Raw genomic sequence first — 26,240 nt, forward strand, 5'->3', positions numbered from 1 at the left:
GGCGGCGGTTTTGGCCCGCAAGGCCACATGTGGCATTTCCCCTCTCCTTCATCTCTTCACGCGTCCTCATACGACGATTTCCACCTTCGTCGATCTGGAAGCGTGGTTCAGGGACCACAGTGCCACAATGCTCTTCGAGAAGGTGCACGGGATGTCCTGTCGAGCTTAACCAAGAGTGATGCATCGTACAACCATGCGATGAATGTCGCATGCGTAGCAGACAACACCTTCATCATGGACTTAGTGCTGAATTTGAAAGAACACCTTCATCATGGACTTAGTGCTGAATTTGAAATAGGCACATGGGATCTTTGATGGGCTTAACTCACTTGTTGATGTTGGAGGCGGCCACGGCACAGCTGCGCTGGCCATCACAAAGGCCTTCCCTGGCATCAGCTGCAGCGTACTTGATCTTGAACAGGTCATTAGCAAATCTCCTAGTCCTAGTGGTGGCCTGGTGCACTACATCGTTGGCGACATGTTTCAAACCATACCACCTTCAAACGTTGTTCTATTGAAGATATTCTATTCTACTCACTCTGATTTACCTGGCTACTTTCACTTCACTTACCCGATCAACAGTTAATAATATGTACATCTATCTATATATCTTAGGCTGTCCTACATTCATGGGATGACGACTCCTGTGTCAAAATACTCAAACACTGCAAACACACGATTCCAGCAATAGCTGATGTCGTAGGAAGGAGACACCGGAACATAAAGCTGTCAAATAGGCTCAAGTTCTACTCGATATATATATATATATATATATATATATATATATATATATATATATATATATATATATATATGGTGCGTGGATCTGGATTTGAACGAGATGAGCAGGAGTGGAAGAACATTTTCATCCTGGCTAGATTTAGTGATTACACAGTTATGCCGATATTGGTCCCATATCTATCATCGAGGTTCCTCTATGAAGAACCTCGAAGATGAATGAATCTATCTAGTTAATAACTGGGCTAATTTTGTGTCCTAGCCTCTACCTCAGCAGCAGCTGCTGCATAGATCATCCCAAATAGCATCTCATTGATGCTGGCTGTGTTGACAAAACTGTCAAATGTGACCATCATCAGGGTTTTCACCACCAGCACACGCCCCACTTACCTCAGGGGGCACATGCCCCCCAAATGGTAGGCGGTGGGACACACCCCGCTTACCTCAGGGGGCACATGCCCCCCAAATGGTAGGCGACGTGGCTGGACGATGACACTAAAATTACCGTAAGATACAAAATTATGTAATTTCACTACTCTATTCTTGATTATTATATATTAACATTTTTAGTAAAATGATGTATCATAGGGCTAGCTCGGCAAGCTGGATGTGGCAGCTGTGGTTGCGCCGTGTGTGTGCGGCACTGTTGGTAACGGCTGCCGCAGCCGCAAAACAGGCAGCTGAATAGACCCAAAGCCATAAATATAATATAACCTGTTTTGATATGTTAATTTTCTCTTTCAATAGTTTTGCAATATTTAAACATAGGCATGATCAAATTGACGATGGCTCTAGCGATGTAGTTTTTTTTTCTTTTGATTTGCTGTCTCTCTTCCATGAGGGGATTAGGATTCAGGCATCGGTGGTTAATTAGAAAACTCTAGAAGGTTGAACAATTAGTTTTCCGTTTTTCTTAGTGACCCGCTCGTACGACTTCCTCCCAACTTTTTTTCTTAATCATATGGTATATATTTTTTTACCTATGTGGATCAACGGGGTAGCGTTTTGAAATTCATCATTCAGTTGTAGAGATTTGGTTCGGTTTCCTCCTATTCTCCCGACTCTGATTCTATAAGCTGGATAGAGATACAGGAGGACTACCAACCTATATATGTGCACGCGCTATCTGGCAATAGATTACTTGTGTCGAGTTTAATCCGCTTTACAATTTGACATTTCCATTATCAATTAAATATAGCCATCTAAAAGAGGATGAGAGATTTTTTCTCATATGTCGAACGAAGAGGTGAGGGCAACTATAGTGGAACCAAGCGAGGGGTAGTGAAGGAATTTAGTATTTCCATTATCAATTAAATATAGCTATCTAAGAGAGGATGAGAGATTTTTTTCTCATATATCGAGCCAAGAGGTGAGGGGGCAGCTATAGTGGAACCAAGCGAGGGGTAGTGAAGGCAGTGGTGCAGCAGAGGCTGTTGCTGCCGCTTAGCATGATAGTAGTTCAGTTGATTTTAGTGGAAATGTTGGTACTATCGAAGATAACGCTCAATGACGGGATGAGCCTGTTCGTTATTATTGTGTACCGCAACCTGATCGCCGCTGCCGCTACCGTGCCACTTGTGTTCATATTTGAGAGGTACTAGATTAATGACCTATATCTTTCATTTTTAGGTGTTTTCCTTTACATCTTCATGTTTATAATTTTTTTCTATGTTTTTTCTGTTACAGGGATATGTGGAAAAAGTGAACTGGGCAATTGGGGGCTGGCTTTTTATAAACTAGGTGAAACCCCGCGCGTTGATGCAGAGTTTAGTATGATAACAATAAGTAAAAATAATATGTGTGATAGCTAGACAATATAAGATTATGTAAGTTAAATGTGGTTTATGATAATTTAAATTTAAATAGTATATAGAATGATGATTCAAATGTAAAAGTAAGGTGATATGCCTTTATGAAAGAAGAAAAGTATTGAGATAGTTTGGACCGTAGATTAATCATCTAAAGGCTAAAAATAATTGAGGTGATATGGATTAATGAGAGAAGAGAAGGAGAGATATAATTTGGACTATAGATTAATCATTTAGCACTAAAAACAATTAATGTGATATGGCTTAATGAGAGAAGAGAAATAATATTAACTAAGTGATGATGAACTATATAGGTACATAGCATATTATAAAAAAATGAAGATATATATTAAAATATAATGTGAATTATGTGGAATTATGATTTAACATGTTTGGATTTTAAATGCTTTAAAATTTAATAAATTATAAATAACATGTTTGCATGTTGTTTAAATTTAATGATTATTAGTGGATGATGATGTGGTATCTTGTTAATGGATGATGATGTGGCATCTTTGCATGTTAAGCTTTAGAAATTAGTGGGTTATAACTTTATAGTAAGAGATGATGCTGTATTTGGGTGAGGTCTCTCACTCTACCTTTAGATTTGGACATTTTGTAGCCGTACTATTTTTTATTCCTTAGTGTTATGGGCATGGACCATACTTTTATTCCGCATAGACCATGCCCATGTAGCAGTTTGCATGTCAGATCGATGTTAATTATAATGCCAATATATTTTTCTGGTATATTGAGTATATCTATATTCCATGACTCTAGAAGAACATAGTAAACCATAGGTACCAAAGATCTTTAAGATAACGTATTCTAATCCTAACAACTATAACGCAAGGATCCAAATCATTTTTTTTTTACAAACAAAGAAATAATGTGAACATATGACAGTTCTTGGGCAGTAAAAGATAGAAAGTGCTAGAGACTTGGTGTAGTGAACACTTTACTGAAAAGGCTTGAATTTAACCACCACAATGGAACTAAGAAATTTTACAACTTCAAATTAATTCAAGCTTTGTAATAATGGCATATAAACAAGGTTGCCCTAATTTAGGTTTATTGTATACTATTAAGTTTGATTACTTGGCCTAAGTACTAAAAGTTACTCAGTAATCTCTAATTTAGGTTTATTGTAAGTTTGATTACTTGGCCTCAGTACTAAAAGTTACTCAGTAGTCAATTCACAAGCGTGTTGATGTATTTCAGGCATATAGCCCACTTACTATATACAACTTACATGGAAGGGCGGTAGTTAGACCTAAGTTATAGCTAAGCTATAAAACAATAAAAAAGACACCTCTTGGCAACACTGGTGCTTATCTTTGTGATAAACTAGTGGTAAGATAGTATACCGTTAAAAATCTCAGCTTTGCATCATGTACACACTATTTCAGCTGATATAACTTTCCTGAAATACAAAGCACTTACAAATTCAATATGGCATACATGAGAATTTAGAGAATTTACCATCAAATTCTTGTGCCTCAACTTTTTTTACCACCCAATCCACGTGCCCTCAGTAATATATCATTATGACTGCTAATTCGTCTATTTTGTACCACTTTCTCTGTTTTTCATGTGTTTTTTAATTCTTAATTCCATTCGTACTCCCTCCGTCCTTAAAAAAACCCAACCTAGACACATCCTAGTACCATGAATTTAAATATGTGACAGATCATAGTACCATGAATCTAGTACTAGTATGTCCAGATTTATTGTCACATCGTATTACGATGTTGAGTTTTCTTGACGGAGAAGTATATTTTTTACAGGTTTGTGGGCATTTTTCCTCTGGGCCCACCTGTCAGATCCAAAAGAGATATTTCTCTTTGGATCGATCGGATCCCTCCAGGCAGGCGCACCACCCCGCCGCCGAGCGCCGCCGCCGAACGCCGCCGCTGCCACTGGACTGTGCTGGCCACCCCAGTTCACCGTCCCCACCGCCGAGCGCCGGCCCACCACCCCGCCGCCGAGTGCCACCACCGCCCCAGGTCAACGCCCCCACAGCCGAATGGCAGGTCAAGTTCCTGAGTCCTGACGAACGAAGAGAGTTGGGAGGCCCTGGCTGAGACCAACACAACCAGATTTCTCCTACTCGATCCACTTCGCCGGCGGAGATGTCCTTCTTCTTCCGGGCGGCGTCGCGGCCGGCGCGCCCGTCGCCGCAGGAGCTCGTCCGCTCCATCAAGGAGTCCCTCCTCGCCCTCGACACCAGGACCGGCGCCAAGGTACTCTCCCCGCATCCTCCCTCCCTCGCGAGCTTCTTTCCTTAGTCCGCACATGCCTGAGATCTTGGTTGATTAGTGCTCGAGGTGTCGCTTGCTTTAACCGTAGCTTGTGTGCTGAGATTTGAGTGTTTATCTGTCTGGATCTTAGTAGATGTTAGTGCCTGAGGTCGTTGATTTTGGTCGGAATTCGTCCTACAGTGTAGCAAACCCGGAATGCAATGTAATCCGTGTTGGTAGAACCGTGGGATTAGTTTTTTGGGTTTAAATCTTCACCGATACTGACCTTTGGATGCTATGACCTGTGCTGAGATTGTGCTTACCATTGGAGTGCTCATTTTTACCCCCAATTTAGTGGCGACAAAGGCGTCAATGTTAGGGTGATTCAAGCTTATCTATGATGGAGTTTGGTTGTACTTCACAAGGAAATAGGCAAAATAGCGCAATAAATTGTTGGTTCATAATGTGAAACAAGAATAATGCCTGATAATTTTTCAAAATAAATTTGCTTGAGCAGGTCTAATGAAGATTCAGGGCATGTACTTAGCTCAAGTCACTGATATTGATTCGGGAAAAGGGGCTCTTGTTTTATTTATTCGCTACAAGGACTAACTTGGTACTACTTGGGATCTTTGAGCAACTGGTTTCCGTGTATCACAAAGAGTTTCAAGAGTCACATTACTTGTAAAATATGCTTTCTTGTTGAGAGATTCTTTTTAGCAGTGTTGATATACCAGTATATTGCATATGGCACTTGCATCTGGAGCCTACTCATAAGCAATGGCATATTTGTTCCTTTGTTTTACTGTTCTAGTTGTTTTATGCTCTTCTTTACACACAGAACACGATTCTACAGTCCCACTGGTTATCTCACGTAGTATTTGTTTTCTAATTAGGCTCTTGAAGATGTTGAGAAAAATGTATCTACTTTGAGGCAGACACTTTCTGGCGATGGAGAAGTTGAACCAAATCAGGAACAGGTTCTACAGATAGCCCTTGAAATTTGCAAGGAGGATGTCCTTTCGCTCTTTGTTCAGAATATGCCTTCCTTGGGTTGGGAGGTATGGTTTCATCAGTTGAATTTGATATCCCTTTCTGTTCAAGCTTACTCGACTTATTAGTTGAGTTCTATATTGCAGGGTAGAAAGGACCTTGCCCACTGCTGGAGCATTTTGTTGAGGCAGAAGGTTGATGAAGCCTATTGCTGCGTGCAGTATATTGAAAATCATTTTGATCTTCTAGATTTCCTTGTAGTTTGGTAAGGCCCATATTCTCAAGTTTTTTTATGGAAAACAATCAATATTTAGCACATGCTAATTCGTTTATTGGTAGTAATGCAGATATAACACCATCCAAAAAAATGTCTATTTGCTGCAACAAAAAATTCCTTCTTTTTCCCCTTTCCTCGTGGTCCCATCATTCACGTCAATTTATTGCCCTCAGTCCTCACCTATAACTACAATATTACTTGTATTTATTTATGACTATGTCTACTATTATGTCATTGAATATTTTCCTGGAAGCTGATTGATTCTCTTGCATCAGCTACAAGAACTTGGAAGTTGCATTGAACTGTGGGAATATGTTGCGAGAATGCATAAAATATCCTACACTTGCAAAGTAAGTCTTCATAAATTTTGTTTCCTTTGCATAAGTATTAGGGATTTAATTGAGCCTTGTTTTTGTTGCCTGCTAACATACGGTATCCAATGGGTATGCCTTGAAGAAATTCTGTGGTTGTATAAACAGAAACAGTGAATCAATTTAGCAATTTGCATACCATGGCAGTTACCATTCTACTTGCTAGTTCCCCTCCCCTGTTGATTGCTTACTAAATTGATATGGTTAATTTACAAGCATTATGAAGTACCCTTTACTCCTTTCAGTTTTACATTCTGGAATGTATCAATGAACAACTTGGGTTTGTTATCAGCTATGAGATCAGTTAACTAAACCATGCTAGAAAATATACCAATAATACCATTTAGTTAATAATAAATCAATTAATTGTACATGCATTGAATATTTGATTTTGTAGCTCTCTTTCAGATATATATTGGAGTCAAGTAGCTTCGAGTTGTTTTTCCAGTATGTTGAATTATCGAACTTTGATATTGCTTCTGATGCTCTGAACACCTTCAAGGTAAACCCAGTTTTATTATAACTTGGTATTTTATGCTTCAGTTCTTCAAAATTGATGTTTGTTCTTGACAAGATTCTTGCAGGATTTGCTCACCAAACATGAAGCCGCAGTTTCTGAGTTTCTGTGCTCCCATTATGAACAGGTTAGCTGGAGTGTTATCTTTTGTGAAATGTGTTTATTTATGATGTCCTCACCCTTTTCCCTGCCTTGTTGGCACCATCATTTATTCATTTGTACATGACAATTTTTGGAATCATGCAACTTGTCTATATTGCTATATCTTTTAATACCGATAGATACCATGTGTTCATTTGCAGTTCTTTGAGCTCTACACAAGACTTCTAACTTCAACTAATTATGTTACAAGAAGACAATCAGTGAAGGTTGGACTAATTTGGATTAATATATTCAATTTATTATTGCGCATCAAAAGAGGAAATCTAAAAGTATTGTGCTTCATTTCAGTTTCTTTCAGAGTTTTTGTTAGAGGCCCCAAATGCTCAAATAATGAAGCGGTACATTGTGGAAGTCAGTTATTTAAATATCATGATTGGCCTGCTGAAGGTATTTGATTAGTAGTTATATGCTTCCTTTTTCTACATTCAGAAGTCACTAATGTAGTAATTACCCATTTTCGCTTTCACAGCTTTTCTTTCCTTCCTTTTTTTTTCTTTTTTGACAATTCTGGATATTAGTGCTACCAGTATGAGAATCGAGAAATCCTGCTTTCTTACTGTATTGTCAACCAAAGGATTTCCTAGGTTAGAATTATAAACCTGTAACTATTCTTAGGCCCTGTTTCTTTCAGCTTGGGATTATTATAATCTAGATTATTGAGTCAGATTACTATAAGCTAGATTGTTATAATCTGTAGTAGAATAAACGGTTAGTTGTTTCTTTCCTAGATTATTAGAGCCTAGATTATTGGGTTTGCAAGTCTAAAAAGGGAGTGGGGTGGCATAGTGGGTAATTTTTCACCCAATAATCTGGAAAAAGCTCACCTAAATGAGCTTATTAGATTATAATAAGCTGGGCTCCAGATTATAATAAGCTACTTCAATAAGTTGTCTGTTTCTTTCAGCTTACTCCCAATAATCTGGATTATAATAATTCTAAGCTGAAAGAAACAGGGCCTTAGGTCTACCAGAGCCCCTAGGTCCAGAGCTAAATGGGTTTCTATTTGTTGCTAAGTTACATGTCATCATCACTTGCAGTTTAGCTGATAAAGATCGAACACTTGAATGCCATACTGGTCATAAAGTGGTAATTGGTTGAGCAACCACATTGCTTTTCCAGTATATGAAAATAGTACAACTAGTCAACACTCCTGAGGAGAACAGGGTTTAAAGTTTTGTGTTGAGGCAATAGATCCATGGCTAGAACACAGTTACCGATGACTTCCTTTGCTTCATGGTAATCAGTTTTTCATGGCTCTGCACATCCTATCTTTATGGCTCAACTAAAGTGAAGCTTTTGTAGGATACAAGCAAAAATATCAGGATATGTGCCTTCCACATTTTCAAGGTAATTTTTATCCTTAATCTTTTGACCTTTGTATTCGGCTAGTTATAACTAACCATCTAATGCCAAATAAATCAATACCAGTTGTCAATTATCACATAATCACCCTTTGAAATTGCTTACTTGACCCTTCAGTGGCTGTAAGTTATAACCTCCATGGAGTTTTGTATTTCTTGTGATATAACTTTCCAACGGAAATTTCCTTTGTTGCTGATCCTGTGAACATTTCGTTGAATAGTTCGAAATCTATTTCATTTGGCACTTGATGTGGTTATTGTTATAGTGCTATCTCGTCTAATCAAGTCGTTTTTGTTCTTGATCACATGTTGTTTGATTTGTGAAATTTTCTGTTGAACTTGATATTGTTAGTCCATTGTAATAGGATAAGCACCTCTCTTTCACCATTTTTTGGGGTTTCACTTTCACTGCATGTAAGCAGGTATTTGTTGCCAATCCAAACAAGCCTCGTGATATTATTCAAGTTTTGGTAGACAATCACAGAGAACTGTTGAAGCTACTAGGCAATCTTCCCACAAGCAAAGGTAGTTTTTACTCTCAACTTCCAGCCTGATGCCAGAAATGGAATAGAGTAACCAAGCATTATGAGTTATAATTGCATCTGGGTGTTTAAGGAAGATTTCTTGTTAAATTGTTGAGAGATGCAAGTTGTGGCACTACTAATTGCGGCTCCTTTTAATAGGTGAAGACGAGCAACTTGAAGAGGAGAGGGATTTAATCATCAAGGAAATTGAGAAGCTTGTGCATTTATCGGTATAGACCCTCGAGAAATTCAAATTCATCCGTTCAAGTTTCATTGGTCAAGAAATGTGATCCCTTTCTTCCCTTCTTGTTTTTAAGACCTGTGTAATGTGATCCCTGTATAGAGGGTGTTTATCATAGGGAAATAGTTTGACCAAGAAATATGTTGGTCACAAGAACACTTTACCATTGGTGTGTGCATTTATCACAGATACATTGGTAAACGAAATTTCCCCCAGCAGATTCCATTTATGTACTACCATTTGCAGATATGAGTATCTTGAGTTCTCGACAACATTTTCTTATTCTTAAAAGAACTTGATGTCATTGCGGAGGTGTCTGAACATGCTACTCCATTGTGAAAAATTTTGGAACAACTGGTGGGCACATGTTCGAATTATGAATGGCAGCTGATGTCAAACATATCTTTGTTCATAATTGAAATGAAATATTTCGAGATCTGTGACAGCAGCTATCGAATTATGAACCGCAGCTGATGCCAGACATATCTCCTATTCAGAAACTGAAACGAAATATTCCAAGATCTGTAACAACAGCTATCGGTTGAAACTTGTTACGTATGGGTATGCTTCTATACATATTTTTTTTTTCAGTTGACATTTGACAACATTATATATATGTGGTATATATATGTATATATGATAATTTACAGAAGGAATTAATTGAATCCGATTAACATGGAGGGTGTTCTTGAGTAGTGTGCTAAGCTGCGGCTGACGTCAGCGGCCGGAAGATCACCGGCGCGCCGAACTGCGGGCTGAGTATCATGAGCACCCTGGGCGCGTGCACGTACGCCGGCGATAGCCGGAACTCGAAGCGCCGCAGGACGACGGCGAGCGCCACCTTGGCCTCCATGAGCGCCATGTTCTGGCCGATGCACACCCGCGCGCCGCCGCCGAACGGCATGAACGCCATCGGGTGGCGGCGCCGGCCGCCGTCGTCGTCGGCGGCGAACCTCGCCGGGTTGAACTCCGCGGCGTCGTCGCCCCACGCCGCCGCGTCGTGGTGGACGGCCATGATCGGGATCATCACCTCCGTCCCCGCCGGCACCACGCACCCGCCCAGCTCCACGTCCTCCTTCGCCGTCCGTATCATCGCCACCGCCGGCGGGTACAGCCTCAGCGTCTCGTTCAAGATCATCCCGAGCTGCAAGGAGAAGACGACAGACCAAGAATTCATGAATCGTTGCAATGTAATCCCTCTCTCGTTTTGATTTTTAGTCAAATTATTTTAAAGTTTGACTAAGTTTATAGAAAAATATATCACTATTCTCAACATAAAACCAACATATCATTGAAATATATTCAATGTTACGTTTAATGAAACTAATTTAGTGACATAAGTATTTCTAAATTTTTTATATAAACTCAATCAAACTTAAATAAGTTTGACTAGAAAAAAAATTCAAAACACCTTACTCCCTTCGTTCTATTTTATAAGTCGTTTAACATTTTTTCTAGACAAATTTTTTTGAATTTGACCAAATTTATAGAAAAATATAGTAATATTTTCATTACAAAATAAACATATTATCAAAATATATGTGATGTTATATTTAATGAAACTAATTTGATATTTTAAGTGTCATTAAATTTTTCTATAATTTTGATTAAACTTAATAAAGTTTGTCTTGGAAAAAAATCAAATAATTTATAATATGAAACTGAGGGAGTATATCTGAACATTCGACGTCGTGTGACGCAAGAATTACATACGGTTTTGAGCTTGGGGAGGTGGTCCTTGGTAGGGAGGTCGTCGCGGCCGCAGACGGCGACGACCTCGCGGCGGGCGCGTTCCTGCCACTCCGGGTGCATGGCGAGCGCGACGGTGGTCCAGGTGAGGAGGTTGGACAGCGTCTCCTTCCCGGCGAAGAAGAAGTTCTTGCTCTCCTCGATGATCTCGCCCGCCGTCATCGCCGGCGCCATGAAGCTCATGAACTCCCTCATGCCGCCGCCATCATCGGCGTCGTCGCCATGGCTGCTTCTGCAGCTCTGCAGGCCGGTGACGAACTTGGCGAGGTGGCTCCTGATCTCCCTGTCGAGCTGCCACACGCGGCGGTTCTTCCTCGTGGGGAGGAACCTGTACCCGGGGATGTACACCTTGCTGTGCGCCTCGGTGGCGTAGCCGGCGAGCTCGTCCTGGAGCCGGAACACGGCGGCGCCGTCGTCGTAGTTCCGGCGGCCGAATGCCGCGAACGTGATGGCCTCCTGCGGCACGCGCTGGAACCACTCGGCGACGTCGACCTCCGCCTCGCCGGCTCCGGCGCGCGCGCGCTCCGCCAGCTCGTCGAGCATGCGGGTGACGGTGCCGGCGACGAACGGCGCGATCATCCTGAGGTTCTCGGTGTGGAACGCCGGCGTGAGCACCCGGCGGCGGCGCGCCCACCGCTCGCCGTGGAGGTTGCTGAGGCCGTAGCCCTCGAACTGGCAGATCATCGGGTGCGCCTCGTACCGGTCGAAGTGATCCGCCCGCGTCAGGAGCACCTCCCGGATCAGCTCCGGCTCGCTCACCACCAACCTCGGCGTCCGCCCAAACCAAATCAAATGCATCGGACCTGTTGGTAAATTTCAAATTATTCAAAAATTTACCACCAAGACGTAATCAGAAATTTTCTTGAGCCTCAACAAAGCAAATGTTATATCTAGCTAGCCTGCTATCCACCGGCTTTATCAAATGTTAGTAATAAGGTGGGGTCGAAACACTTTTTAACCTCCTTTGAAACATAGGAATTTTACAAGAATATGTTCGATTCTAAGGAAAATTCTCGTAAAATCCATTCATTCCAAAGGGGTCCTTCCTATTGTCATTTTGCCATATCAGCTCAGTGGCAGTGGAAATAAATAAGGGTGCATTTGGACTTGATTTTCCGACCGTCCGATGAGAATTGGACGGTCGAGATTGACACTGAAAGAAACTATATGTGCATGTGTATGTAGGTGGTCAACTTTGACAGATTCAAAGAACACGCAGCCAGCATCAATGTGATGCTCATGATCTATTGAGTTGTAAACAAATTGCCAAAACAAACCATCACTGGAACTGACAGACGACGATTAACTTCATCATTTCTTAACTGACCGACCGATCAACAATAAGATTCCTCACTTGGATTAAACGCGGGTGCATGCCTGTAGGTAGCTAACTCCGAGCATATTATACTCCACAAACCGTTGAAAAAGAGGGAATTATCATCGGCTGCCGTGACAATTAATGAGATAAACTAATCGGAGCATAGCAGAAAGCAAACCAGATCATGAACTGAAATGCTCTGGCAATGTGCAGGAGATGCTAGCTGCTGTTGATATAGTCATATGCAAGTATGCATCAGCTGCAAGGAGGACTCATTGCTAAGCAAGCCTGCATGTGGGTAGTGTGTCCTCTGAAATTCTGAATTGCCGGATGGATCTGCATGGATGTGAGCTAAGCCAAGCTAAGGTAAGCTAGCTAATTAAGCTCTTGTTTAATTAATTAATTACTCACTCACATGATCATTAACCTACATTGACAGCCTGTTGGAAAGATCCATGGATGGATGGATGAATCATGCATTGTGATCAGTGATGACAACATCACCAAGTTTGACTTGGGAGGCTGGCTAGCTATACTTCCTTCGCTTCTGAATATAAGCATTTGAAGGTTGTTTAGTGGATTAAGAGGGCAAAATCCTTCTTAGTCACTTCATTGATCAAATTTTGAATTACTTGGATTCCCCTCCTAAGCACTCGATCTCAATGGGCTGAAAATGCTTGAATTACGTCCGTGTCCCAAAATTATTTGTATTATATACAACATTTGAATTCTTGAAATTTTTATATTTGATATTACGGAGAGAGAATAGCTAGCTGCAGCATTTTATTTTTTTTTGGTTATCAAAGAGCAAGTAGTAGTGGAGAGGAGGCATGCAGTGCTAGTACACCTAGCTAGTACTACTAGCTACTACCCACACCCAGCAAAAGTGAAATATGAAACGAAATGAAGCTCTCATCTCCACCTAATCAACCATAATTTAACCTTTTGCATCCTTGTTTCTACTTGCAAAAGCATGGAACCTTGTCCCCTTCCTAATTCCCTCCGCGTTCACGCGTGATAGCCTACGCGTATACTCATATATATACTACTCCCTCCGTTTTAAAATATTTGACACCGTTGACTTTAGCACATGTTTGACCGTTTGTCTTATTAAAAAAATTAAGTATTTATTAATTCTTTTCCTATCATTTGATTCATTGTTAAATATATTTCTATGTAGACATATAATTTTTCATATTTCACAAAAGTTTTTAAATAAGACGAACGGTTAAACATGTGCTAAAAAGTCAACGGTGTCAAACATTTTGAAATGGAGGGAGTACTATATATAAGTATACATATCCATCAAATGCCCCAAGTTGGTTAATTTCTTCTTATTTTTTCGTGTGGAAGTGTTGCCAATTTCATATGTAAAAATATGATTCGTGTGAAAATCGAAACAAAAATGAGAAACAAAATCACCAATTTGAAATTTCAAAGTTGTAGTAAGTATGCATGCACATCGATCAATAAGAGTGAAATTAAATTGGAGAGTGGAACTAGAGAGAGAAATTTTTTTTGAATGAAATGGAGATTAATTAATTAGAGGGTGATCGATCGAGGTGGTGTTGATTGATTACCGTAGAGCTTCCTCCAATGGTGGTAGAAGGGGAGGACGCGGGGGAGGATGTCGTGGGAGGTGGGTGGCTCCATGGGGCGGGAGGCGGCGTCCACCATGAGGCGGACGAGCTCGATCGAGCTCCCCACGAAGAACCGGTACCCCGGCCCCCGCACCCCCTGCGCCGCGAAGTGCCGCTCCACCCGCCGCGGCCGCCACCACAGCGCCTCCGCCGCCCTCGCCGCCGCCGCGTACACCGCCACCCACGCCGCCGCCGCCGCCACGGCCACGGCCGCGGCGCCGCTCCAGCTCCACGTCCACGCCCACGACGACCACATGGCGCGCTAGCTACGACGGCGCGCGCTCCTCCTCCCTGCTGCTGTTGTTGATGATGATGATGCTGCTGCTACGGCGGCGGCGGCGGCGGCGGCGAGGCGGCATATGTGTAGACGCATCGTGCCGTTTCCTGCAGGTTTATATATACGTGCTAGCTGCGGTTGGGAGGGAGAGAATTTGAGAGGGATTTGATGATTGAATTTTAATTTTTGATGCTGTTGATGACGTCATAAACGTGTGTGGTTATACTTCCAGGTATGCATGGTTTGATGCAGAAGGAACTGATCATATATAACTCTTGGATTAGCTGGTGCATGGAAATTGCCATTGAGTTTGTTATTATTCCATTCATTTTATAATCATTTTATATTATAAGTCGTTTTAATTTTTTTTTCAAACTTATTTAAGTTTGATCAAATTTATAAAAAAAATTTAACAATATCTGCAATCCAAAATGAATTTCATTCAAATTAACCGTTCATATAATATGTTCATTTTGTGTAAAAAATATTGTTAAATTTTTCTATAAATTTGATCAAACTTAAAAAGGTTTACTAGTAAAAAATCAAAACGATTTGTAGTATGAGACGGAGGGAGTATTTATTATATTGGTTTACTGTGATTGTCGAACTGTGATTGTCGAACTAACTGAGGTCAATGCTTAATGCTTCCTTATTACCAGTGCTACTACACTTTAAAGAAATTCTTACGAAAACTTTTACAAACAAAAAGTCTCAACAGTTTGGTTTAGCTAGTTATAGGAAATCTAGATTTTTGTTCACGTACATGCCACATCAGCTGGTTATAAAAGTTTTGTCAAAGAAATGTATGTGTTGATTTTTCCTTCTTCCTAAGAGGTAGAAGGGTTTCTACTGCATCAGTAACAAGTGTACTAGTTACCCAGTAGCATTACTGCTTGTGTCAACACAAACCATATATTGATGGATGTATGGACATTTTGAAAGACCTGTACATCAAAAGGATCAAAGGAATACAATTGCACATCGTTTTGTAATCTTTAAAAAAAAACAAACATGTTTTTATACCATCGATCATGGGAACTCGGTATAGACTTTAAAAAGCTATGTTCCATATCAAAGAGAATGTGTACTGTCTCATCCCAAGATAAATTTATTTTCACCCCTTGCCACATATACCAATACAAAACCTAAAAAAACAATAATAAAACCAGCCCACCCGAGTTTAAATCTTAGATTTGATACGAGTGCTTGCATTTACGGCTAATTATTCTTTCAGTGCTAGGTAACGTACCCGTCGACAGCGAGGTGCTCATGATTCGTCAATCTCAATCTCAAGATATACAAATCCAGTTTTCCCCGGAGGTGCTCATACAGATAAGGCGTGCGTATTTGTGTTCATAGAAGTGGGTATGCGCGCATCGTGTACACATGCATTTGTACTATGTTTCTAAAAAAAATCACAATGCAATTATTTTTCTCTTTATTTATTTCTAGTGTAATTATTTCGTATTTTTACAAATTCTGATGTAATTGCTTAAAAACAAAACTATTTTGGGATAAACGGAAAGGGAAAAATGATCAAACGGAGTGAGTATAATTTAATAGCAAACCGCCACTTTCATCCTTCGAAACAATGTGATATGTTTCGTTCAAACAGTACACGCATATGCGAGTTCGGTGGTGTGACCGAGTTTAACAACAAAAACACGGAGCACGACATGGTACACTCCCAAAAAACATCCCCAAACTATTAAATGCAAATAATAAATCCCCAAAGTACAAAAACATGGTCGACAGACACTTCATAACCCCCCTCTCACAATCCTTCCAAAGTAAACTAGATTAAGGAGCCTATCACCTCCAAAACCAAAACTAAACTAACTTTTTATTTTTTGCTAATGCATTTTGGGGTTGTGGAGGGGTGGCGCAAGTTGACGAGGGTGGTGCTAGCTACGCATTTGTTTCTTGTTCTCTTGCTGTCCCCCCGGAAAAGCATGGCGAGAGGTTGCAGCGGTCGGGCTCCTGTCGCACCCAAGTGCGTACAGTCTGTTCCTCACAACCTGTCCCTCCTATTCTTTTTTTTTCTTGTGTGTTAACTACTGCGATCTAAAATAAGTTCATTTTCACCTATCTCGTACATATCAATGCAGAACTAAAAAGACTAAAATATTCTGATTTTATCAAATTCTAATGTAATTATTTCTCTTTTTACCTTTAACTTTCAGAAGCTCTGATGTAACGATTACTATAAAATATTTTTTTAACTAAAAATATACTTATTCTAGGAGACTAAGATATATACACACACACTACTGCTGCTACTCCTAACAAAAGATAGCCTTTGCAAGTTTGCATCAGATGGATGCATGGGTCGGTTGCGACTTGCGAGCTGGTAGCCTGGTACTAGTGCTACTAGGTTGCAGCTTTTATCCTCTCTTCTCTTTTGTTTACATGAATAATAGTGTATGTGCCACTGTCAAAACCTTGTTTGATTATCATCTTAAAAGAATGTTTGATGTTTGACGAATATGTGGCAGCTTAGAGTTTCTTGGTTTGAATTTTCTTCATCTTGGAAAAATTCTTATGACTTGAAACTTGAATGGGTTATAAATTATGTAGTATATGCTAGCTGGTTACTCCTAACACTATGTATACTACTGCTTCACAATTAAGTATACTACCAATTCAGATCCTGTACAGTACTGCAGGCTGACATGTGCGCCTGAGAGTCTGTGGGGCCCATATGTCAGTGAGTGGTACTACATGTAGAGGACCCTCACTCGCATACTACTATTTTCTATACTACTGCTACTCCTAACACTAAGCTAGCCTTTGCATCACATGGTAAATTAGTGCTACTTTGTTTACACAATCACTTGTATATTTGCCACTGTCAAAACCTTCGAATGTTTACCCCGCAAAAGAGAGACTTGTTTAAATGCTTGATGAATGTGTGGTATTTTAGAGGTTCTTGGATTGGGTTTTGCTGATCTTTGAGGTGAACAAATTCTTATGATTTGAAAGGATTTCAATATTAATTATCATGTGCAAAATTTCTTGCACTTTGAGGTGAAAACATTATTATGGTTTGGAAGGATTTTAAAATTAATTATCGTGTGCAAATGATGCCTGACTCCTGATAAAATGTTTTTGTGATTTTTTTTTTACTTTGTAAGTTTTAACCCATTTGTGTTTGTGTAGAAATGTCATTTGGCAAATTATATGCTGAAGAGAGTATACTAATGCTCACGCCAAACAGAGGGATTATATTCTACACAGACGCTTTCGCCACAAGCACAATTTACTATTCTGTCAAGGCTTGATAGCTGGGTTTGTCACTCTCCTCACCAATCACCATAAATCGATTTGGTTTCCTATTAACACCAGATCCTCGTGAAGTTTTGTTTATTTTTCTTTCTTCCGAATGAAAGCTCTACGAAAGCAGTTTAGTTTATCTTGCTTCACTAATTTTAAGCTTTCTGATTTGATTCTCTGTAGTATAATTATTTTCTCAACAAATCCCCTAACATACGAATACTTAAAAAAAACAAATCCTTAAACCTTATAAAATTCCTCCTGAATATTGTTGTCAGAAAAAGCTCACGAATACCATGAAGTTATATAAAATCCGAAACTTCAAAATCGAGTACGTCAAATCAAATAAAAACAGGGTTTACCTACAAAACGCCAGCGTACAAAACGACCTGGAAAGTCACTCTCTCAGAAGTCGTCGCTGTGTTCATCGATCGATCATCACTTGGGCGTTGAGTAACCGATCGTTTCGTCAGACGAAGAGAAAAAATCAGAAGCAAAAGAAAGAAAAAGAAATGATTTTAATTTGTGCAGCTCAAAGTCGTTGTGAACAAAACTGTCATATACAGGACACCCCTGACACACTAGTCTTTAATTAACTAATAACAGAGGAGTCTGCTCATGAAATATTCTGCAGGTGTTTATGTTAATCTTGAGGGGCCAATAATCAACTGCACAAGGGGGAAGCTGAAGTGCATCATGCATTTGTCATTACCTGCTGTCATGTCACCGGCTGCGTGGTGTAAACAGCTGGGCTATAGTTGCAGCGTACGCCAATGCAACATGTTTTGATTAATCCCCCGTTGACATTGCAAAAGCCAAAAGCTAGCCTAGGCCTGGTTTACGGAGCTTCTGTTAGTTCCAACTTCTTTCAAAAGTTGAAGTGTCAAATTCTCATATAGTTCATAAGAATATATAGTTATAAAATTTAGAAAAAAAAAACTAAAAGTTAGAAGGTGGCTAATTTAGCTTTTCCTAAAAAAAAAATCACCAACTGCTTTTTAGAATCTCAAACTCCCTTAAACAGATACTTAGATACTACTATATTTAGAATAAGGAAAAAGGGGTAAGAGATGGATTTACAGTATAATAGGATGCTGTAACTGTAATGTAATGGGCTTGTTGGGGATTTTGGTTTAGGAGATTAACTACCAAAGTCAACATGATGGTGCCATTAAGGAGGATTGCAGATTAAGATGACAGGGTTTGTTGTTGTTTCTTGGTCTGTGGATAGGCATGGGACTAGAATAGTCCTGGTAACTGTAGCAAGGAACTTGGCCACATATAGCCGGCAGAATCATTGTTTAAAGATGGAGCAAGTGAGCAGCTACCACTAGCTTGTAAATCACTATCATTTTCTTTTTCAAGTGTTTGCTGCATAGTTTAACCTTTGCAAATGCATGGTCAGTGACAGTGAGAGCAAACCTTTTGGCCTATCAAAATGGCCGCCTTTGGCACAGAGGAACCTGACAAGGATCTTGCAGGAAACATTCACAACTTTCTCATGGCAAAATGCAGTAAGGCCCTTTTGATTCAAAGTAAATTCATAGAAATTTTAAAGGATTTTATTTCTATAGGAATTTTTCCTACTAAGCCCTTTGAATCAAAGGAATGAACCCTATGGAATCCTATGAAATTCCTATGGAATGCCTCTTCCTATACAAGTTTTGGGGGAATTTTAACAAGAGGTAGAACCTCATGGAAAAAATCCTTTGAGTCTTTATCTCTCCTCAAATTCCTGTGTTTTTCCTGTGGTCCAATCAAACGATCATTCCTACGTTTTTCCTGTGTTTTGCAATCCTCTGTTTTACACTTACATTCCTATCAGAATCCTATGTTTTTTCTATTTCTCCGTTTTTTTATTCCTGTGATTCAAAGGGGCCTAAAGTTTGGTTGCTCACCGTGGCAGAGTTTTAACCCATGCACAGTAGCAGTAGCTTCTTTGAGACAGACAGAGACATTGTACTTGTTTTTCTTCGAAAGGACAAGGCCTTCATTGGAGGATCTAGCTTGACAATTACCGGGCAGTGCATGTGGTTCATGCTTCTCCCGACATGGGACGCGGATCTGGTTCCAACTTCCAAACCTCCCATCACGTGAGCATCATCGAAAGAGAGAACTACTGTACACAGACACACACCTGAAGTGACTAGGAGCTATCACGTATGTTTGATGGGCCAATTTGCCATTCACCATTGCAAAAATCAGGGAGTTGAAAACTACTCCCTCTATTTCAAAATATAAGAACTTAAAACCAGAAACCAGATGGGACATTTCCTAGTACTACGAAATCTGAACAAGTCCTTATATTTGGGACGGAGGGAGTACCATCGGATGTGCCATTGACGTTGAGTCTAGGTCTCACATGTCCTTCTCACGTCCCAACTCATGAATATTTACAATGATATTTCCCAAACTTTCCCTATGTTGGATATGAATGGATGCTGAAGTTCAAGGTAAACATTGTCCATGAGAAGAAGCAACCAGCATATTCTGAAGGTAATTGCTGAAGCCTGAAGCATGTAATCTGCACTACCAATTTTCTCAGATGACAGATACTCCAAGTCCAGGAAACAAAGCATGGTAAACATACCAACAAGACTAGTGAATTGGTTCCCAAAAAAACATGGCAAATGTTCAGAATTTGAGGACCAAGCTCACAGGATATAATATCAAAGTGTCTGTAGGATTCATTCAATGAGCCTAAGACAAGTACCACTACTTGTCACACCATCAGCATCAGTTCACAGCGTTAAACATTGTAACTAGCAAAAAGGATAAAGGTAGAAACTGGCAAAACATTTCAAGCTTTTCCTTGCGAAGGCGTCACATGATCACTTCGTATCAGGTATGAGTATTGTTGTAGGACAGCAATCTGATGACAGTGAAAAAAAAAAAGAGCCATTCTGAAGGGGAACATGCCCAGCTACCTCCCTAACAAAAGTGTAGAGAAAAGAGTGCCTATTTCCTCTGCTGATAAATAAACTACCATCATGTATATAGGTGCCTGGAGATCTTGTTAGACATTGTTAGACAGGAGGAATACAGGATGGTAGGGCAAAAGAATTATTGAGACCGCTGTGCATAACAAAAGCCACTGTTCAGCTTGGTATGTGCTTGCCAAGAGATTTTTACAATGTAATTCTTCCACATACACGCCAGTATGCTCCAGGGTGAAAAAGGGATCTTTCAAACACCCATATATCTTTCACAAGCACCTATAAGAATATTTGCACACGCCAAAACATCATGAGTCACCATGTTGAAACAATTGATTAGGCTGTCATAAGGTGTGAAACTACAACTGCTTTTGAATGATATAAACAACTGCTTCTTATAATGTAACGAGTTACTGATGGTCTAGTCTCTCCATTTATTTGCTCTACAGTTTCGTAATCTTTTCATAACATGTAAGATAGATATACATCCCCATGATGGATCATGCAGAGGAATACACAAGATTAAAATTCTATGTTGTCTCCCTGTGCTCTTTTGTGGAATTTACAGAACAATAAGAATCCCTGATGCTCAATCACCAGAGTCCAGACAATAATCAGCTGTTAAATTTCCAGAATATTGTCGCAAACTAGATACTAACAGATTATTTCCAATGTATCATTGTGAACTAATATTTGAAGTCAGTTATATGCTTGGTGTTTTTTTTAAAAAAAATAAAGCCTGAACAAAACTAGTCCCACTTGTTTCATTGTTTGAACATTAGAACTTCAGATAGTCACCCATATTTTACTTACCTCTTTTGACTTATCTCCAGACACGACCTCACCTTTTGTATTATAGGCTTCAAATTTCTACAGAAATACAATTAAGAAACTGTCATGCGATGAACATACAGTACTGCACAAGACAATAGGATGCAGTGCTCCTCAGAACCACTAAACCATCTATTCATGATCATTGCACAAAATAATAGGAAACAGAGACCAACCAAATACAGGGAATAACTTAGTCAAGGCATTAAAACTATCTTTGAAAAGTAGACATTTTGAAGTTTATACTTCAGGTGCTTATGAGCAATGCATATTCTGAACATCTCCAAATTGTGTAGACATGAAAGCTCTAAAGAAAACTAAGAGGGGCATGCCCACCTAATGGTGCAAGCAGTCAGAGGATGAATACGAGCACATGTGGGGACTTTCAAGAGGTAGCTTAATGCTATCCAACTTAAACATAATACTTGGTACAGTATTAGATAATAGATATTGATTCCATGGTCAGCAATACGAAAACCAGAACAAATTATGCAATTTACACAAAGAGGGCAAGAAATAATGCAAAGATACACAGCTCTCCTGCAGATTCTAGAAAGAAGATATATAAAGACACAAAAGCCAAACCATAAAAGTCAAGGACAAATGACACAAACAAAGAAAGTAGTGGCACCACATTGAATCACACAAACAGCTAAACTTTAGGGAATGGAAGTACGGGACCTGTTTAGTGACGAATTCAAGCGTAAGCTGTATGAAAGCTTTGTCAAGGTCATTTTTATCGAGTCCAATCTGCAAAGTTTTATAGTTAACCAATCATAATATCACTGGACAGCAAACATTAAATGCATGAATAATGAAACGGATGGTTATTAGAGCTGACATATTTTAACATCTATAACTTGATCCGAGTCACATATGTACAAGATAAAAAACAATCAGCAATCAAGGAAAATCAGATCTTAACTTACCATGCGAGCCCTCAAAGTTCTTATGCACACAGCAGGCACCACCAATTCCCAGTGAACAGAACTCCACATGGATTGTCTTTTCTTCAGTTCATTTTTTATAGTCTTCACCCATAAAAAGAAGAGAGAAGAATAAATAGCATGCCTCCAAAAGTTTGTCTAACATCCACTCACAGTAAGGTGAAAACTTACCGAATGCATTCTCTCTGTCAATATTTTACGGAGAGATGATGTGTCTCCATGTGCCATCAGTGTGTTAACCTGAATGAGAAAGAAGGGTCTCATTGTTTGCCCTATGGCTTATAAGCCGTTGCCAAATTTTGAATTTTAAAACTTGTTTTTGAAGTTGATTTTGATGCTTTTTCAATGTAGTTTCTTTTTCAACATTTGCTTTTAAGCCACAAATAACACATATATAAAAGGTTTACCCATAAATCTTTTTTTAATCACTAATCAGCCGTGAGTAACCGATGGGGAAAATATGTAGTAGTTGGCACTTAAATTTGCATTTGACATATAGACAGTATTCTTTATAAGGAGAACACAATCAAAATTCTATGTTACATACAAATTGCAAGGTCGCACTACAAGTCATGTATGCTATGCACTGAAGAACTCGGAGATCAATTCAAGCCAGAAGATAACTCAGGAAAAGAAAAAAAGAATGCTGCTCAGTGACTATTGCTATTTCTCAAGAAAAGGAAAAGAGGTAGAAAATTCACCAGCCTGTTACTACTCCCTCTGTCCAGAAATATAAGGGAGTCTAGAGTTTGAAATTTGTCCATAATATAAGGACATCCCCACCTACTTACTTATACCAACCAATCACAGCTTTCCCTCACCTCAACTTAATCTCTCCAAAAAAAAAAACTCCAGATGTGCTTATATTCTTTGATGGAGGGAGTATGTCAACCTTTAGTAGCAACAAAGTGGCATAACCATAAAGATCGCAAATCAGTAATTTGGACCATTTATCTACTGAACACTTATGAAAACTATACTAGTTATTGGTCTAGGCCTGTGCCTAGGAAACACGATTGTCAAGAGAGGTATGCCAAACCTTCACTGGTAACAGTATACCTGATAACACCATTAAAAATGATATTATCTTGTAATAATATTGAACACTACAAAATTCTAAAATTAAAATCACCAAACGAATATAGGTATTGAGAAAACATTAAATAAATCAGTCGGTACTAGGTACAGCTCTTATCTTCCATTATCAGATCATGATATCTGCATGGAAACCTGAAACCTATGTAAGTGTAATCAAAATGCTTAGATTATTCTACTTGTATATTTGGTTTCCTAAGAGATAAAGGAAATGTACCTCCTTGTATATCTTGAATGCTTGATCATAGAATTCCTTTTTGGTATAGCCTGTTTTCTTTCTCAATCTTGACACAGCATATGCATTCTTCATCTGTCAGTATAACAACCAACTAATCAGCTCACAATTCGTGAAAATAAAAATATCACAAAGGAAAATTGCAGGGTATCTCAGATCAAATACATTAAGGTATTGCAGCGGTAGCAAATAAATTCCAAAAGTTATCGTTGAATGTTGATAGGATAGAAAGTAAGAAAATAAATAATGCAAATAAAAGACAGTACTCCAAAATGTGTACTCATATATGCAGCATTGCACTGTTATAACATGGCAACTCAAGAACAGCAATAATAAAGAAACTCTGTTGCCAAGCATCATGAACCTAAATAAAAAGGAAAACATAAAAAAAACTACAGTAGGTTTCTGTTAAATATCTCAGTTTGTGTCATTTCATGTAAACAATCATTGTTCTAGCTGGTAAATAATCATGTACAACCAGGTATGACCAGATTGGTTGTGTCAATGGTGGCACACAGGTGCCTATGGATAAGGATCGAAAAAAAGTAATGTGTGATCAAGGAAAAAGAGGGAGGCCTTTTAAATTTCTAATCCAGAATTCAATTGACTAATCAAAGAAGTAGTCACAGGTTGTAAGAAGGAAATAAGAGATGAAAAGCAGTTTTCTAGACAAAAGAGTCAGTACCTCCAGAATAACGTCCTCCTTTGTTCTTCTCCAGCCACTTGGTGTAAACCATCTAATTCACAATAAGCCAAGGTTATGATTATGAAGACCTTTTATCATGCGATAGGACAGTTTTATTTAAAGGATATTTATTCCTCTAGCACACATATAAGTTTTGATATCAATGCGCCACTTAACAGTATTTAACTTTTGTAGGATCAGATAGAGAGAATCAGCATAATCAAACATGAGAAATAAAATGCTTGAAATGTCTCTGCATCATTCAGCTCATCTAAGTTTGTTTAGCCAAGGCAGCAGATATTAGGGTAGCAGACGGTGAAAGCATATCTCATGATTTTGCATTCTCAAGGGGCTCCATCACTTATTTATTAGTTAGTTAGCTCCACACTTAAGTGTGCTCTTGGTGAACTTAGTTTTCTGTCTTAACTGAAAATATATGATTTTCCCCATCCATTTTCAGAAACTAAAATGGCAATGCCACAGCCGTGCTGTAGGAAAAAAAATACAGTAAGGAAGAAAGAAAAAGGTTACACTTCTCAGTAGTAAGTTTATCGTCCATGAAGGGGAATGGCAAAAACACTGCACTGAACTGTAATGTTCATTCCCAAGTGCTGCACTCTGGAATAGCATGTCATTTGTACCTTTTAGTGTTGAGCTTAAAGCTACTCACTCTAACAATTCTGTCCTGGAAACTAGCAGATGGGTCGGTGTTTGGAAAGGGAAGAGAACTGATTACCATGTACAGATTGATTTACGTACGTATTGATTCACGTGACAAAGCATAAAGGTCAAAATATAGAATGTAATTTCACCTTTTCCAGAAGGGGATTGGTTCCCGAATGCTGTATGGCTCATATACAAAACCAGGGCTCATCATGACAACCTTCATACCGACCTATACAGAGAAAAAAAAAACAAGATAAAAAGAACAAAACTTCAACAATTATATGAAATCCCTTAAGCTAACCAAATCACACCAGAAAACCAGATTCGTCCTCGCACCTTGCGGGCACCAAGTGGCACCTTCGATGATGTTTGCGACGGTGTCGGTGCCTTCGATAATGATGGCGGCTCTGCCTGTGCTGCTGTCGACATTGATCTTGTATGATTTATTTGGAATAGTAGCTCCAGAACCTGCAGCACATGCAAATTTACAGCACAAAATCACATTTACAGCACAAAATCACATAACACCTTATTGGCAGCAAATTGTACATCATCCCCAACTCGATAATGACTCAAACCTTCACAGTATAGACAGGCGACCGCCCCCTGTAACCAATCACGCCACCGGCATTGTACGGCGAGCTTGCAAAACCTAATGGCACGAAAAATGATTGAAATGGAGCCCAAATTAAACCGGGAAAGAAAAACAAGCGCTGGGTTGCTCACCTCTTGCGCGTGTACTCGCGTGGATCAGCGCGAACGAGTGGGCAACCGAGGCATGGTGATCCCTGAAACGGAAACAGCAAAGAGGAAGTAACAGAATATCCGATTCGAGCCGCGGGGAACGAGATCTATTCCGAAGTGGGAGCATTACGTAAGCGGCGGCGGAGGAGGATGGAGGAGGTGGAGAGGGCGGCGGAGGCGTCCGGTGACAGCGTGCCCGAGGCGAGCCAGAGCCATCGCCGGCGGATCGTCTCGGCGCCGGCGACGACGGGAGAAGAAGCGGCGCGCCGGCGTGGAAGTGGAACCAACCAAGGCGGCGGCGGCGGCGGCGGCGGCGACGAGGGTTTTAGGGAGAGACTCAATCCAAGCCGTTGAAAGAAAAGGAGCGGCTGTTCTTGCTTTGATCTTCTCCTCCGAGTTCTTTTGTTAGAGGGCCTGTTAATCCATTTAGAATGGCAAATGGTAAAATTTTTGGTGGTAAAAGATTTGGTATAAAGTTGGTGTTTAGATGTATCATTTTATCATTTTAGCACTAGAGAGAGCGCATGGTCCCCAAACACTTTTTGGTAAAAATTACTACCCTAGACTAGCAAATAACAAATACTAAATTAAAAACTTTTGCTACTAGTGTTT

The 26,240-nt window shown here is 39.7% G+C and overlaps 3 protein-coding genes across 3 annotated transcripts; 1 reads left to right on the forward strand and 2 right to left on the reverse strand.

The window, feature by feature from the left end:
* The first annotated feature begins 4,363 nt into the window (after positions 1 to 4,363).
* Positions 4,364 to 9,504, forward strand: LOC127779904 (uncharacterized). The gene is made up of 11 exons (XM_052306835.1): positions 4,364 to 4,789; positions 5,683 to 5,847; positions 5,926 to 6,044; positions 6,332 to 6,406; positions 6,836 to 6,929; positions 7,012 to 7,071; positions 7,247 to 7,312; positions 7,395 to 7,493; positions 8,409 to 8,453; positions 8,890 to 8,992; positions 9,151 to 9,504. Exons 1-11 carry the CDS (start codon positions 4,679 to 4,681, stop codon positions 9,225 to 9,227), a joined length of 1,014 nt encoding a protein of 337 aa, XP_052162795.1. The 5' UTR covers positions 4,364 to 4,678; the 3' UTR covers positions 9,228 to 9,504.
* Positions 9,505 to 9,620: 116 nt separating this feature from the next.
* Positions 9,621 to 14,283, reverse strand: LOC127779903 (cytochrome P450 734A5). The gene is made up of 3 exons (XM_052306834.1): positions 13,880 to 14,283; positions 10,946 to 11,784; positions 9,621 to 10,376 (listed from the first exon to the last, which is right to left on the reverse strand). The coding sequence occupies exons 1-3, from the start codon at positions 14,193 to 14,195 to the stop codon at positions 9,933 to 9,935; spliced, it is 1,599 nt and encodes a 532-aa protein (XP_052162794.1). The 5' UTR covers positions 14,196 to 14,283; the 3' UTR covers positions 9,621 to 9,932.
* A 5,981-nt stretch (positions 14,284 to 20,264) lies between these two features.
* On the reverse strand, positions 20,265 to 26,001 carry LOC127778288 (uncharacterized). The gene is made up of 12 exons (XM_052304867.1): positions 25,759 to 26,001; positions 25,611 to 25,672; positions 25,463 to 25,536; positions 25,221 to 25,352; positions 25,031 to 25,113; positions 24,219 to 24,270; positions 23,516 to 23,608; positions 22,375 to 22,443; positions 22,186 to 22,287; positions 21,938 to 22,006; positions 21,239 to 21,295; positions 20,265 to 20,704 (listed from the first exon to the last, which is right to left on the reverse strand). Exons 1-12 carry the CDS (start codon positions 25,842 to 25,844, stop codon positions 20,618 to 20,620), a joined length of 966 nt encoding a protein of 321 aa, XP_052160827.1. The 5' UTR covers positions 25,845 to 26,001; the 3' UTR covers positions 20,265 to 20,617.
* Positions 26,002 to 26,240: the final 239 nt, after the last annotated feature.

This window comes from Oryza glaberrima, chromosome 7 (genome assembly GCF_000147395.1).
Source record: "Oryza glaberrima chromosome 7, OglaRS2, whole genome shotgun sequence".
NCBI lineage: Eukaryota > Viridiplantae > Streptophyta > Magnoliopsida > Poales > Poaceae > Oryza > Oryza glaberrima.